The sequence below is a fragment of the Spermophilus citellus genome (assembly GCF_964194105.1).
Source record: "Spermophilus citellus genome assembly, chromosome: 16".
NCBI lineage: Eukaryota > Metazoa > Chordata > Mammalia > Rodentia > Sciuridae > Spermophilus > Spermophilus citellus.
Window position 1 is genome coordinate 36,597,120 of NC_138196.1, and position 15,638 is coordinate 36,612,757.

The following is a 15,638-nucleotide window of genomic DNA, read 5'->3' on the forward strand; positions in this document are numbered from 1 at the left end:
AGAACGTAAGAAAGAAAATAAGGACATTTGAAGAGGGTAGGAGATAAGAAATGGCAAATAAAAAATGTTAGTAGTAAAAGTTTGGGGGTTTTCTCTGTTGGCTTGTTTGTATTTGAGCTGCAATCAACAGGGCCTCACACTGTCAATCGTGTGCTCTGCCGCTGAGTCACATTTCCAGCCCCAGTAGTAATAATTTTTGAGGGCCTCATTGATTGACAGAAAATGTTCCCTAGATCCATTTCCCCTGTATGGGTGCTGCTTAGGTAAAGCTCTCTCTCTGGCACCCAGGATCTGGGTCACATGGGTAAGCTGTGAGTTTCTATGTGAAGCTCATCGCTTCCTGCCTTTTCTTTATAAGCAACCACAGTCCTGGGAGCCCAGAGGGATGAATTTCCACTACTCCAGCTGGGAGGCTGAAGAGTGGTGTCATCTCACAGAGGAAATCTGTTGAGCTGGCTGGAAAAGTGTGTGTGTGTGTGTGTGTCTGTGTGTGTGTGTACACAAGTGACTTGTCTGTCGAGTTGGAAAATCCTGCCACTATGAGAGAGCTGATCATTTTTAATTCCAGTGTCTCTGTTTTCCTTTTGTAATCCTCAGTGTGGTTGAACAGGGGATGGAAAACACTCCACCAAGGATTTTTTTAAATTTTTTTTTTTCCATTAGGAGGCCACTAAACTGCGTAATTCATAAATCAGGGTCTGCTGCACACGTAACTTTCAATTCACATATTCCTGGACTTTGGAAATTTTCTTTTGTTCCAGGAATGAAAGAAGGGAAAAATATTTTTTTAATTTATTTTTTTTTATTTTTAATTGTGGTAAATACACATAACAGAAACTTTACCATCTGACCCCCTTTTAAGGGTACATTTCAGTGGCATTAAGCACAATAGGATTGTGCAACCCTCACCACCCTCCGTCTCCACAACTCACTTCATCTTGCAAAACTGAAATTCTGCACCCCATTCCTCCTCCCCCAGCCCCTGGAGGCCCCCATTCCACTTTCTGTCTCTAGAAAAAATTTATTAGTGTATTGTACATAAAATTGGGTTCATTTTGACCTAATCATACAAGCATAAAATATAATTTGCTCCAATTCAGTCCCCAGTACTTCTTCTTTCCCTTCCCTTCTGGTTCTTTTCCTCTACTCTACTGGTCTTCCTTCTATTTATTTATAGTTTTTTAAAATTAGTGCTTTATAGATAAAAATAAAGGTAAAATTCACTGTGATATATTCCTATATATATAAAGGATAGTTTGGTCAATTTAATTCCACCATTCTCTCTCTAGAAAGTTGACTTCTACACTTCTTCTAAGTACATAAATAGAATCATATAGCATTTATCTTTTGGGATGGGCTTATTTCATTCACTTAGCATAATTACCTTAAGGTTCATTTATGTTGTATCATGTATCAGAATATTCTTCCCTTTCAGGGGTTAATAATATTCTGTAGTATGTATACACTACATTTTGTCTTTCCACTCATCTACTTTTTTGAATATTGTGAATATGAATATGGCATACAAATTTCTTCAAGATCCTTCTTTCAGTTATTTTAGGGATATGCCCAGAATTGGAAATACTGGATCATATGCTACTTCTTTTTTTTTTTAAATTTTTTAAGAACCCGCCATGCTGTTTTCCATGACAGCTGCACCGTTTCACATTCCCACGACAGTGCACAGGGATTCCAGTTTCTCCAACCTCACTGACGCTTGTTGCTTCCTGTGTTTTTGTTAGGACCATCCTAATGGGTGTAAAGGGACAACTCACATCAAATTGTGCTTTTGATCGTATTTCTCTAATGATTAGTGATATTGAGCATCATTTAATGGGCAAGAAGCACATACAGCCAATACAGCAAATAGCTCTTTGCATAGCAATTTGCTTACCTTTTTTAGAGAAATGTTGATTTGAGTCCTTTGCTTATTTTCTAATCAAGTTATTTGAATATTTGTTATTAAGTTGTAGAAGTTCTTTATACATTCTGAATAGTAACCCCTTATCAGACTTACTATTTGCAAATATTCTGTCCCACATTCTGTAAGTTGTCTTTTTTTGTTCTGTTTATTTTGTTCTTGGATATACAGAAGTATATCCTCTTAATTTCTTTCCCTCTTAATTTTGATATAGTCCAATGAATCATTTTTTTATTCTCTTGTTGCCTGTAAGAAACAGTATTTCAAGTCAACTAATATTGTGGGTCTTCTCAAGATGCTACTGAGAAACAGAACAAGATGGAACCCTGCCTTGATTATTGCAATGTGTGTGGGCCCAGGGTCTCAGACCAGCCTCCGAGGAGTGGGCTTTGAGCAGGTTAGGAGCTAACCCTCCCTTTCTGTTACTTTCCCTATTGAGTCTGTACATGAGGTTTTCATAAATCCTTTCTTTGCAGATTTGTTTTGTTATCGTCTCCTTGGGTTTTATTTTGATGGTGGTGATTTTGGGAGGATGTTTTGTTTTGTTTGGGGTTTTGTTTTCATTTTCTAGGGTTGGTTGGTTGGTTTTCCCTTTCTTCTGAGCATGGTTTGTTCAAGTCCTGGAGCAAAGAAATGTAAAGAATTAACTTCACATAAAAGATCCAAAGCTGAACCACGTATTTAGAAGAAAACATTCCAGGTTTGCTGGCCAGCTCAGATCTTGACTCCTTGCACCAGAAGGGATCATCCTGAAAAGTCAATAAATGGTCCCAGGGGAAGCAAGCCAAATGCAGACATTTGAAACTGTTCTGAAAGATAAACAGTTGAGAGCATCTTATAAGAAGATGTTTAGCATTCAGGGTCCTGGCTGTATCTTTTATGAGTCCTAATTCTGGTCCAGTATCAGGCACTGGGTCCTCTGCCAAAGAAACACTGGGAAACCAGCTTTTCTCTAATTTCATTGGTATGTCAGCAGCTGACAGACATCATCTGTGAAGCCAGACCAGTCTTCAAAAGTACAAATCTACTGGAATGAATTCACCGTTTTCCTTTCATAAAGGAAAAATAAAGTTGATCTAAAGGAAGAAGACTTCAACCTAATAGTGACAACAGGAGGTGGGGAAGGGGTTCCTAGGTGGGGACAGTGAAGCTATTGGAATGCTCTGCAACGTCTTCACCATTTAGAGTAACTTTCCCTTAACCTGGGAGGCTCCACATTGACCCTGGTCCACAACACTCCACAGACCAACAGTTTCTACCCATTCCTCTCTCTTAGCCATCCAACGCAAGTTCCTTGAGTATAAGCCATGTGTGAGGGCAGTGAGTGTGGAAGAGGGTGACCCAGAACCAATATTCCTAGTTTCTATCTTGGAGATTCCTATAAATAGGTTAATGTGATTAAAAGTCATTCAAGAAACAAGAATGATCAATACAAAACAGACTTAGTGCCACACAATTTAATGTTCCATTATATCCCAAGTAGGTGTTCCCAGGAGAGGAGATTGTGAGGAAAGGAAATCCTAGTGGCCTGATATGGGAACTGCGTTACACACAGAAATACAAGTACAAATACAAGCACACATATCCCAACACCTTCACCCATACACGGTGATACTAATATACGCCAATACCACACACACACACACACACACACACACACACACACACACACACAGAGAGAGAGCTATGCTCCAAAAATTATCTCAAAATGGATCAAAGACCTAGGAATTACTACTAGAAGAAAACATAGGTTCAACACTCCAGCATATAGACCCAGAAAATGACTTTTTCAATAGGACCCCTGAGCTCAGGAAATAATGCCAAAAGTTAATAAATGGGATGACATCAAATTAAAGAGCTTCTGCACAGCAGAGAAAGCAATCAGACACGTAAAGACTACAGAATGGGAAAAAAAAAAAAAAACTTTGCTAGCTACTTTTCTGACAGAGGATTAACATCTAGATATATAAAGAACTCAAAAAAACTTACATCAAAAAAGCAAATAACCCAATCATTAAATTGGCAAATGCATTAAGCAGACAATTCTCAAAAAAAAAAAAAAAAGAAATACAAAAAGTCAACACATGTATGAAAAGATGTTCAACATGATTGACAATTAGGAAAATACAAATCAAAACCACACTGTAATTTTATCCCATACCAGTCAGAATGGCATTCATTAAGAATACAAATAATAATAATTCTAGAGAGGATGAGAAGAAAAGATATACTTTTACACTGTTGGTGAGATTCTAAATTAGCACAATTACTATGGAAATCAATATGGAGGTTCCTCAAAAGACTTGGCATGGAACCACCATGTGACCCAGCTCTACCACTCCTTGGTATTTACTCTGAAGAATTAAAACCTCCTACAGTGATATATACATATCCGTGTTTATAGCAGCACAATTCAGCCAAACTATGGAACCAGCCTAGGTGTTCATCAATGGATGACTAGAGAAAGAAAATGTGGTACGTACACAATAAAGTTTCATTCAGCTGAAAAGAAAAGTGAAATTGTGCCGTTTGCAGGAAAATGGATGGAACTAGAGACCATTATGCTAAGTGAAATGAGTCAAACTCAGGTTAAAGGTTATATGTTTCTCTCATATGTAGAAGCTAGAGAGGAAAAGGGAAAAGAAAGATGAAGGCGGATCTTCTAAATATTAAATGGAGATCAGTAGAGGAAAGACACCAAGGGGTAGAAGTTGGGAAGGGAAGGGGAAAGTGCTGAGGAGTGGTACTGGCCAAATTATGTTGTTATATTGTGTGTTGTGTGCATGTACAATCATGTAACAGCACATCTCATCAGTGTGTACAATTATAATGCACCAATTTAAAAATGTGGAAAAATAAAATAAAAGCTCTGCTCACCAGGCACAGTGGCACACAACTGTGATCCTAGGGACTCAGGAGGTTGAGGCAAGAGGATCACAAGTTCAAGACCAGCCGGGACAATTTAGCAAGACCCATCTCAAAGTAAAATAAAAAGGGCCGGGTGTGTACTCAGAGTTGAGCAACCCTGGGCTCAGTCCCCAATACTGCAAAGACACACGGACAGACAGCCATACGCACATACACACAGACACAGAATGACTTTTGAACATTCTTTCCCTTAAAAACTGAGAAGTGGGGCAAAATCCAAAATCTCAGGGACTTTTAAAGAAGTTCAGTGGCCCATGGCTGAATTATAATATGTCATCATCCTTTCGCTCCGTGCCAAACAGGTTTTATGTGCACCCTGTAAGAAATGCACCCCCCCAAAGTTCCAGGATGGTTGGATTGTTTAAAAAAGGAGTAATTTAATGTTCATGGGATGTAGTCACCGGGATTTCAGAGAAATTGAAAAGCCAAGCTTGGAGGGTTTGTTGCAGAATTCCAAGTGCTCTCTGTAGATGTACATTAGTTCTGTAAATGAATGCTCGTCTTTTATGTACCCTGGCTCGTTTTCAGCACAGGTCAAGTTCAAATGTTTCATGCAGCCTGGACAGTGACTGGGCCTTGAGGAAGTCCAGGTGGTTCTGATTAGGTCTGGAAGCACATGACTCGTCCAATAGAGAACCCAATCAACTCCAGAGGTCTAAGTTCCTGTCTCTGCCTGCTAGGTCCAAGTTTCGTTCCTGAAGGAATGTGATTTCCCAGTTTAGAAACAAAATCTTTGATTCCTTCTTCCCACCTACCCTTCCCACAAAAAGTCACCAAGAAAAAAAAAGACTGGCTTGAAATAGAGGCCCCAGAGGTTTGTCTGGACATCACCCACCCTTTGTAAATCAACATTTTAATGAGTTCAGTGCACATGAAGCAGAAACACAAGGGTCACATTTCCTCCGAAGTACTTGGGGGTGGGGGTGCAAAATGCACTCCAAATTTGGCCTCATCCAAACTCAGGAGGCAGTCCAGGCCCTAGTCAAGTCTCTTTCCTGATGTTTGGTCCAGCAACTGAGAATGGTTCCCCACACAGTCCTCAAATGGGTCAGAGCAAGGAGATGCCCACAGTCCTGTGGCTAGCACGTGACTGTGACAGCAGCACCCACCTTGGATAATCAATACCAACGCGACCAACTGTCAGGCAGAACAGAAAGCAAGCCACAATGAAAATAGCGAAAGGGTCTGACATGGAAATTCCAGCAGGAAACAAGCAATTAAATGAGAATAAACATTCTGAATGCCACTCACAATCACCTGAACACACAACAGTGATCATTAAAACAATAGCCACAAGTTAAGAGCCAAGCCCCTTGCACCTTGAGAAAAAAAAAAAAAGAGTCTTCCAGAGGTGGAGCTGTGACCCTGCCCCAAGGCACATGTGCGACCACGAGTGTGTGTGTGTGTGTGTGTACACGCGCGTGCACATATGTGCCTTTTAAAACACATGAGTTTTATTCAACTTGATTTAAAAGTTGGATCTTTTTCCCCTCGGTTGAATTCACCCCTCCTGCACAAACACGTTTCCATCCATCAGGCAGGAAGGAGAAAATAGTGAGTCAGAAAGGAGAGAGGGTTTTTCTCTGGACCTGCCATAGGTTCAGTCTGGGGATTGCTGGAAGAAAAGACTTGTCCCCCAATATGGAGCTATGCTGCCCAGCATGGGGTAGAAGTAGGGTCATAATGAAGAGCTTTATTTGCTAGGAGCTAAACAGGAACACAGCAGCTGTCCTTTTTCTTCATCAAGATTCAGGACACAGTCAGGATAATTCCTAAGATTTCAAGGATGAGTTTTTTCCCTCCAACCAATTGAATGGAAATAAATGCAAGCCTATATCCTGGCGTACATCTAACCTGTTCCTACTTTGTCTTCATCATGGGATGTCATCATCACCAATCCCCAGCCTTATATCATTAACGGCTGTCAGTTCTGGCGCTGCAGGGAGGAGGCATCCAAAAGTCAGGAGGCAACCTAGGAGAACTGAGAGGATGCAGAGAGTTTACACATGGCCATGGCTGGCAAGTGAGGAAGCTAAGCAGGCCTCATGCTGACATTAATTGCAATTTATAGGCTGGTACTTATTTTTTTCCATAGCCAACCACTAGCTGCCTCCTCCTCTTTTTCCTCCTCTACAGGAACCAGGGTCTTTCTAAGCCTGGCCCAAGTTATGACCCATGTCAGAGGGAGGTACTGCTGCTAGAAGTCATTGAGTAACCTACCATGACTAGCAGCCAAATTTGGATTCTTAGTGGCCTTAGATGCCAGCCTTGGGAGGGAAAACTGACCCTTGAGGAATCCAGTTAATTCTATGGTACCCACCCTGGTTGTCCCTGGGCCACATTGTGAAATAGTCACTTGAGTCTTGGCACATAATCCCTTTATTCCTTTGGATGAGGGATTTAATCCACTAGGTAAAATTACCTAATTCTCTGGAGAAGTAAGCAGGAAAAATGAAAACTCAGGTGCTTAAGCCAAGCCCTTATCCATCCCCATCCATTCCCAGATTTAAATGAAAATGGTGGATACTAGTGTAGATGAGCAAAGAATGCAAAGAGATGGGACTGTGTACAAAGAATTCCACCAAGATCTCCCATTTTCTTTCTAATTCTCTTTTGTGGAAGAAAATCTAATGGGTACTTCTGGGTATTGATGGTGTTCTTTAGGTCCTGACATGTAGGGGATCTCAGGGAAACTCTGGCCCATGAAACCATCCAATGCATGGGCTTCCTGAAGATACTCAAGGGAAGGAAGAGACAAGAACTTTTCCTTGGAGGTCACAACTGCCCACAGTAAGCTCAGCTGAAATCCCAAGGATGGGACCATGTGGATTCTGTATCTTCTACTGCCAGCTCCCATCCGCCAACTCCTGGTGCTCAGGTGATAGGAAGAGCAACTTAAATCAAAACCACGCAGCAGGTTTCAGCTGTGGAAAATTGCTGGCTCCCTTCTCCTCCTTCCCACCTCCTCTTTCTCTTCTTAAACACACACATGTAACTTTCCTCCCTTTATTTAAGCAAACAACTCTCTCCATGATTAAGCACAGCCCCTTCTTATCTAAATAGTCCACAGATGTATGAAGACACAGGAGCTTTCTGCTCCTATTTGGAGCTTGTTCTGGTACCCATCTCCTCCAAACCTACAAAAAGCTGTCTTCCTTGGCCTGTGCTGACAGAAATTCCTAACGCCTGCTGCCCCAGTAAATCAGCCCTGCATGGCAGGCGGGCCTCAATTTATCAGAGGTGGGATTTCCCCTCCAAATACTTGAGTCACCCCGCGTTTCTCGACTTCTCCCAGAACCTGAGTTTGAAACTGCCCAGATGTGAGCAAATGGAACATGAAAAGTCCCAATTCTGTTGTCAAATCCCTGTATCACTTTAGCTGACCAGGTAAATACCACCAGTTGGTTAACTACGATAACCCCTGTGGATGTGAGGATGAGGGGGGCCGGGCATGGGGAAGTCTGAAAAAGGACACAGCTTGGAATTTTAGTTTGCTGAGGAGGAAAAAAAAAAAAAAAAAACAGATGATGGGATCTGTGTTTCCAGAATAAGCAGTCAGGGAAAAGAATCAACCTGGAAGGGGTTGAAATCTAAAGCTGGGGGTAGAGGACTTGCCTGGAGTGCTATAAAATCTAGGGACAGGGCATAGCTCAGCGGCAGCACACTTGGCATGCACAAAGCCCTGGGGGGTAAAAATCCAGTAAATGGTTTAAATACTGGACCTAGCTTTGAGTTTATGATCGGCTATGACCAGCTCTCACTCCTGTTTATCTTCTCAGCCCAAAGCATGGTTCATATTTTGAGTTACTAGCACATACGTTCTACACAGGGATCCCAGGGATGGCATTACCACAACAAAAGCAAGGACACCACCAGGCCATTAGTGTCCCTATCTAAGGAGTGTCCTGCAGATCAGCAATCCCAGCCTCACTCGGGAGCTCATTAAAAATGCAGAAATGCCCCACCTCAGACCTACCAAGTCAGAATCTGCATTTTAACATTGGTTACTACAAGACTCATGTGCATATTAAAATCTGAGAAGCACTCTGGACAGCCAGATGAACTAGCCCTAAAGGGAAGAACAAAGTCATTCCCTCTCATATGAAACTTACTTTTAATAACCAATACCCAGGGAAAATAATTCACCAAACTTCAGACCGGATGACAGCAATATGACATGTGCAGGTAGGGAAAAGGAAGAAAACAAAATAATCCCCTGACTCTCATCCCCAGCCCAGTTACCCTATTAGAATGTTTGCAAAGATGCAATGGACTGCGGGCACCTGAAAAACCTAAATGCATGAGTTACAAGTTCAAGGCCCCATCACAAACCTTCCTAATCAGAATGTTTGGGGGTAAAACCTGGAATGGTGTGTGAGCAAGCTCCCCTCAGTGATACTTACACCTGCTAAAACTTAAGAATGGTTCTAGTCTTCTCTCTTGTGATTGCTATTGGATGATGAGTACAGATTTCCCTTCCTTGGAAACAAGTGTGAATTGCTGGCACTTCTGGATCCATTGTGGGAAGATGTCTTTTAGACCAATCTTACTTGGAGGAGGACATTGTGACCCATGTCTTTTATTTCCCAAAGGTATGGAAGCACCTGTGTAGTTCATTAAGGTGGGCTGTGGGCTGTGCAGCTTGAGGGCAAGCCTGCAGTTCTTGGTGCTGTCAGCATCCTTCAGCATAAGACCTGAGCAGTTCTGGCCCTTAGGCACCCCAAACTCCAAGGCAACTCCAGCAGCTGCAGCTGAGATGCCTTTACACCCAACTCATTGTCCTTGTGCTGGTTTGTTAAAAAAAGAAAAAAAAGTCAAGATAGCAATGGGAAATTGTAGGTCATGGTGATGAGGCTTCGGGGTAGCCTAGAAGAAGTCTTCTTTCATATTAACTACAGGGGAATTAAAAGTAAATGCTAATGTTTTCACCTGGCTGTGCTAGCATCCCATGATTTCCCCAGGTACATTAGTATATGAACAACTTTTTGTGCCAGAAGATGACTTTAATAGAATCTTAGAAGTCTTTTTAAACTAATTTTTTAAATTAGTGTCTCTGAGATTGGGTGTGGGCTTTGGGGTGATTTGGGGATATGCTCACTTTGAGGGGAAGTGCCAGTTGTTTCAGGTTTGGAGGTGCCTTATCAATCAGGGAACTACTTCATATGAAGTCATTACTGTGATTGTTTACAGAATAAAAGTCACATGGAAGAGTTCCTTAGGAAAAAAAACAAAAAAAAAAAAACCTACAGCTTAATAGGAAACAGCTTGGGCTCAGCAGAGTGTGACACTCAGGGTCCAAAAGGAAGCTCAGCAGTAATTCCAGACCCTGTGCCTACACAACTGGAGTTCAAAGGCTCTGGGTTCTAACTCCAGCAATGCCAGTGACCTACAGGTCTGCTGGCAAGTCCTGACCATATCCCATCTTAAGACTCTTCATCTGTAAAGAAGGAAGACATGATCTCTAACGTCTCGTGCAGATCCAGCATTCCAGACACAAACAAGTTTTCAAGTCCTAGCTGGTAATTTGAACACTGATTTGGGCCAGAGGGAAAAGAGCATCTAAAACCAAAAACATGGAAAAGAAGCTCAGGCAGAGCTGGAAACTGTTTTCTTGTAGAGTAAGTGTTTAATCTCTCTGATCTGAAACACAGCCAGGTGAAGCGCCTCAGGTGGTTATCCATAGGAGCACATGCTCAACGCACAGGGAGGGTAGGGGAACATCCAGTGCATCTCAGGGTCTCCCCCAGCCCACCCACACCCAGTCAGCAGTTGAACTGGAACCAGAAAACACCATTGAAACAAGAGCCAGTGGGTATGTGTGCAGCGGAAGAAGATGACAAGTGTATGATTGGGGAGTAGGGGATAGGGAGTCACAATTCACACTATTGTTGATTAATTGAGTGATTTTAGTCAAGTGAATACATGGCAGGAAAAGCATGAAAATAAAATGAACACATACGGGAATTACTATTAACATAAGTGATAACATCAAAACATCTGGTAAAATGCATTTAAAAAAACAACACAAATGAAATGGAATGTAAAACATTTTCACAGTATTCAAAGCTTGTGTAAAAGATTTAGGCTCTAAGAGAGAAGGACTACAAAAGAACTCAAGGAAACGGGAATTCCGTCCATGTCCTGCATATCTTCTGATGACAGACAGGTCAGAACGGCCAGCACATTATTCTGGGGGAAATTGTCTAAGGTGCACTTCTAAAACAGCTCAGTCACTCTGAGCTCAACACATCTATGAAGTTACAACAGAGCAACTAGCTACATGGAGTCTGATGAGAAAAACAGATTCTAGGTTTGGGAAATGGGATTTCTGTAATTTACAGATCCAAATGAAAACTGGAGCTCTGATTGGATTCTGCCCTGGGGAGAACTTGGTGCTAATCCACCAACACCAAGAGCCAAGTGTTACACAGGATATCTTAAAAATAAAATGTTCTTGGAATTCTCAGCTCCCATGCTATCTTCTAAGATAACTACTAATATTCTTCAAAGATTTAGCTGCGATCTGACAACGGCCTCATGGGACTCTCTCCAGAATGATTATTTTAAAGCTTCACGAATCCAACTTTTGCACTAGCAAAAACTACCAAATCACTCATAGACCTCCTCTTTTGGAAACCAATGACTAAGCCAATGAGCCTGCACATTGGTTTTGTTATGTTCTTTGTTTAAAAAAAAAAAAAAAAACAGCTGGTAATAATGCAGCTTTGGGCCCATGGATAATCACCCATTTTGTCCTGAAATTGCTGATGTGGCAGAGACAAAGCTGATGTGTGTCTAAATTCTTCACCAAAGTACACAGTCAAACCCAAAGGCCAGAAACTCTGCGGCTGGGTGAAGTGTGCAGCCACCATTCGCATTGCCAAGTTATTTTGAATCCTTTCTGAAATGTTGCTTCCTACCTGAGAATTCCCGTTTAAAGAGTCGTACAGCATGGCCACCTGCTGTTCCTTATTCTTTCTGTGGTAACTGCTGGTACCCAAAAAAAAATCCCTCTGTAAAGGGCCCTGATTAATGACAGACTCTGTCAAAATGTGCATTAGATACATAACAATAACGGAGCTCTTGACTTAATCCACCAAAACGAAGGCCCAACTCCATGCACTCATGAAATTGCTCTGAATATCAGTTGGACAAAGAAAACTATGATATTTCTAATTACTAATATATATATATATACACACATTTATAAACCATCCAAAATTACAGGCAAATCATTTAAATTCCCCAATACTTTAACAAGGAATAAAAAAGTGTTAAAATAATGGGATTACTAATTGTGAGAGGTTAATTACATCAGGATAACTCTCAGGTAGGTAACTGAGTCTCCATGCTGATTTTCAGACTGGAGTTTTTCATAATTAACAGAATCTCCCACTGCTTCTGTGTCAGCTCAGGGCCACTTCAGTGATTGACACCGGACAGTTTCACGACTATATTCGGATTGGGTATGAATGTTTGAGCAGGGGGACAACCACTAAGGTCCTTGAGATGTGATAGGGAATCAAGAATCAGGCTTGACAGAGGAAATGAATGTGTTGTTTTGTTTGTTTGTTTTAGAATTATTTGCTTTACATTGACAAAAAAAGGAAAGTGGTTTAAGAGAACTGTTTTATTTACATCACTTATTAGGCATAACGGCTTTGAGGAACATCTCCTGGCACTTAGGAAAAAAAACTGCAGAGATGGTTTGCCTTTGAAACTCTCTTCTTCAATGAGGACATTTATGTCAACTTTCCCTCAGAAGAAATGGGGTGGGGGAAATACAAAAGTAAAAAGTGGAGGGGTCAGGCAGGCAGGATGTTCAGAATTTCTTTGATCTATAGGAAGCCAAGTTTAAAGGAATCAGTTCCTTCACAGGAGAGCATAGGATGGGAAGTGCTAGGAATTTCATCAGTGTTGTGTTAGCCCCAGGGCATCTGAGAACTCAGGAAGGAGGACCTCAAATCCACCTCCACCTGAAAAGGCCCAGTGAAAGAGCTTCTCATATGGATCAGAAGACCTTGGTCCTGATTCACCTTTCAAATGCTCAGTGTAAACTTTTTTAAACTTTGAAAAGTCAGTATGTTTTTTTTTTTGTCCTTTCTATTCTTTTAAAATGTGAAATGAACATGTGAAATTAGAATATGAAGCTCTTCACCCAATTTCACCATTTACCCTGACTAGTTATCTGCTGAAGCATTCAAAAAATTTTCTTTTCTTCTTTATGTCTTTTGGAAACAACTAACCATGCCTGAAAATCCTCATCTCTCTCATGCCCACTGTGTTCCTCTTCCTTACATGAAAGAGGGCACATGTGCAGCCCCACACGTGTGTGGAAGTGAGGTCATATACAAGGCCATCGTGAGCCACCACACAAAGGGCATCTGAGACTGGCCAATTCATATCAAAAGAGGATCCCATGAGAGAACTGAGGGCAGAGCAGGCCATGACCTCTCTTCTAGTCACTTTGTTTTCAATATTACCTACTGCTTTTCATATTACTTTCAAAATTTATCTTAAACAACAAGTGCGGTGTATGTGTTTCTATCTGAAAGACAGAGAAGTCATCTGGAACCAAAAGCAATGCAATTTACCAGCAGAATTTCCTAGTTCCAGAGGCACAGATTAGCTGGCAGACCCAAAAGCAATTTATAACAACACTAGGAAAGATGCTCTCTCTCACTTTTTGCCCAATCTCTCTCTCTCTCTCTCTCTCTCTCTCTCTCTCTCTCTCTCTCTCTCTCTCTCTTTAACTGGCAAAAAAAAAATATTTTCTATTTTTGGTGACTCTGTCTCTGGGTGAAGCACAGTGGCTGCTATTCGGCGCTGCAGATCTTAAAAGCCTTCCTAATCTAAATGGCCCTTTCCTTACCTGGACGTGGCTATACTGGGGTCTGGAGTGTGGCTACGAAGGGAAGGGAGTGGGAATCTGCAAGAACAGAGCCAGCTGGGTGGAAATGTCCACTACCAACAGGAGCAGTGTGTGGGAACCACCGGGTTCCAGGGTCGTCCGCTCTTCCCCCACCCCTCACCCCCACCCACGGCTCCCTCCCCCACCCACCCCGTGAAAATCACTTAAAGACCGACTGAAAAGTGGGGCATTCGTGGTTTTTCATTTTCTTCATGAAGTTTTTGAACTCCTTGTTTTTCTTGTCCCACTTGTGAATGGCCGTCAGCAAGTACTGGTTCTTCACCTTGCGGCCCATGATGAGAAAGTGGTGGCTGAGGTTGTCCAGCTGGTGGCAGGGACAGTCTGCCCCATTCTTCAGGAACAACACCAGCTTCTTCAGCTCCTTCTTCTTGATGGGCCCCAACTTCAGGGGCTTCTTCTTCTTGGGGATAATCTTTTTGTCACCATTTTCTTTTTTCACTTCTTTGATTTTCATCCTCAGTGCTACAGATGATGGGGGAAAAGAAGAAGAGAAGGGAAAAGAAAGCATTTTAGAACACAGTTTTTCATCTAAAACAAAGACCCAAACGCCTGGCTGATGTGGAGAGGAATAGCAAGAAGGAGGCAGTTCTCGAAATGAAAACCAAAGTCTCAGTCACTCACCACGCCGCTGATTCTGACCCCTAAAATTTTATGGAGTCTAAGGGCATCTCAGGAATTACCATAGGGTACCATAAGACTTCCAAATAGATTTTCATAACTAAATTCTATTTCTTTTTTGTAAACTCCAAGTGACTCAGAATATTATACGATGCTTTCAGGGAAGAAAAGGGTCAAACCATCCAATTTAATCCATGTAACCTAATGTTATAAATTCCAGCAAAGAAGAAATCCTACTCTGATTTTTTTTTTAAGAGAAAGTAGATTAAAAAATTCCTTGAAAGTTGGGTCCTATAAATAAGGCAGAGACAATCTGCCTCATCTCACATTCAGCAAGGGAAAGTTAAAGAACGCTTTGAATTGTCAGGCTTGGGTGCATTAAATATCAACATCCAGCTTCAGCATGGGCAAAATCAGGGTTCTCAAGGCTATCTCTCCATGGAAGTTGGACAGCGGGTACTGCTAAGGTCCCCTCATCACTAGTACCATTTACAGGTACCACTAAGGTTCTACCAACTGAGAAGACCAACACAGACTTAGTGTGTTTGACTTTGACTTTCTGACAGATCAGAGCAAGCCCCCGTGAGGTTGTGATAGATAAAACTAGGTGATAGTCTCTCCTCAAACCTAATATGGTACAGGGTTGCTTCTGTTCTCAGTACAACCCCAGCAGAAAGGAAGAATAGGCCTACCCACCAAGTCCGTCTCCTCTTTTTTTCCTCTCTACAGACTGTGCCACAACTTGGAGTCTTTCTTGTGTGTGGGGATGGTTGTTTTGTTTTGTTTTGTGGTGCTGGGAAGAAACCCATGGCCTCCCACATGCTGGGCAAGCATTCTACCCCTGAGATACACTCCCAGCCCTTAACATTGTTTTTAACCCATGGGCCAGATCCTTCAGTGATGGCCAGACAGGATCCATCGATAAAGACAAGTTAGTATGGAAACACTCAATAAACTGTAGACATGCTAATTATGTAGTGTCACTTTCACAATTGATTTCCCTCTAGGAACTGGCCAACCCCAGGTATTTAGAAATTGGAAATCATTTTTCAGGTGCCAGTCACCAGATAATATGGATGTCCTTTGAAATCTTCTGAATTAAAAATCACCAAGGCCCTCTTTTAAATAACCCAATGTTTCCACCTATACTCCATAAGAAGTCAGTGATCATAAAGACATGTGGCATGCTAGAGAGGGTTCTTTTGCATGTATTTACTCAATTGATCCTAATAACTTCAT

The 15,638-nt window shown here is 41.7% G+C and overlaps 1 protein-coding gene across 2 annotated transcripts in view; it reads right to left on the reverse strand.

The window, feature by feature from the left end:
* The window catches only part of SFRP1 (secreted frizzled related protein 1), a 140,163-nt gene that overhangs the window by 85,245 nt on the left and 39,280 nt on the right, over positions 1 to 15,638 (reverse strand). The window contains exon 3 of one of the 2 annotated variants that reach the window (XR_014019134.1): positions 13,604 to 14,243. Coding sequence is in view for 1 of the 2 variants with exons in the window: in XM_081269282.1 (XP_081125408.1) it covers positions 13,921 to 14,243 (323 nt within the window). In the remaining variant the exon portion in view is untranslated. Of the gene's footprint in view, positions 1 to 11,541; positions 14,244 to 15,638 lie in introns of those variants that run through there. The other variant, XM_081269282.1, reaches the window with a different exon arrangement.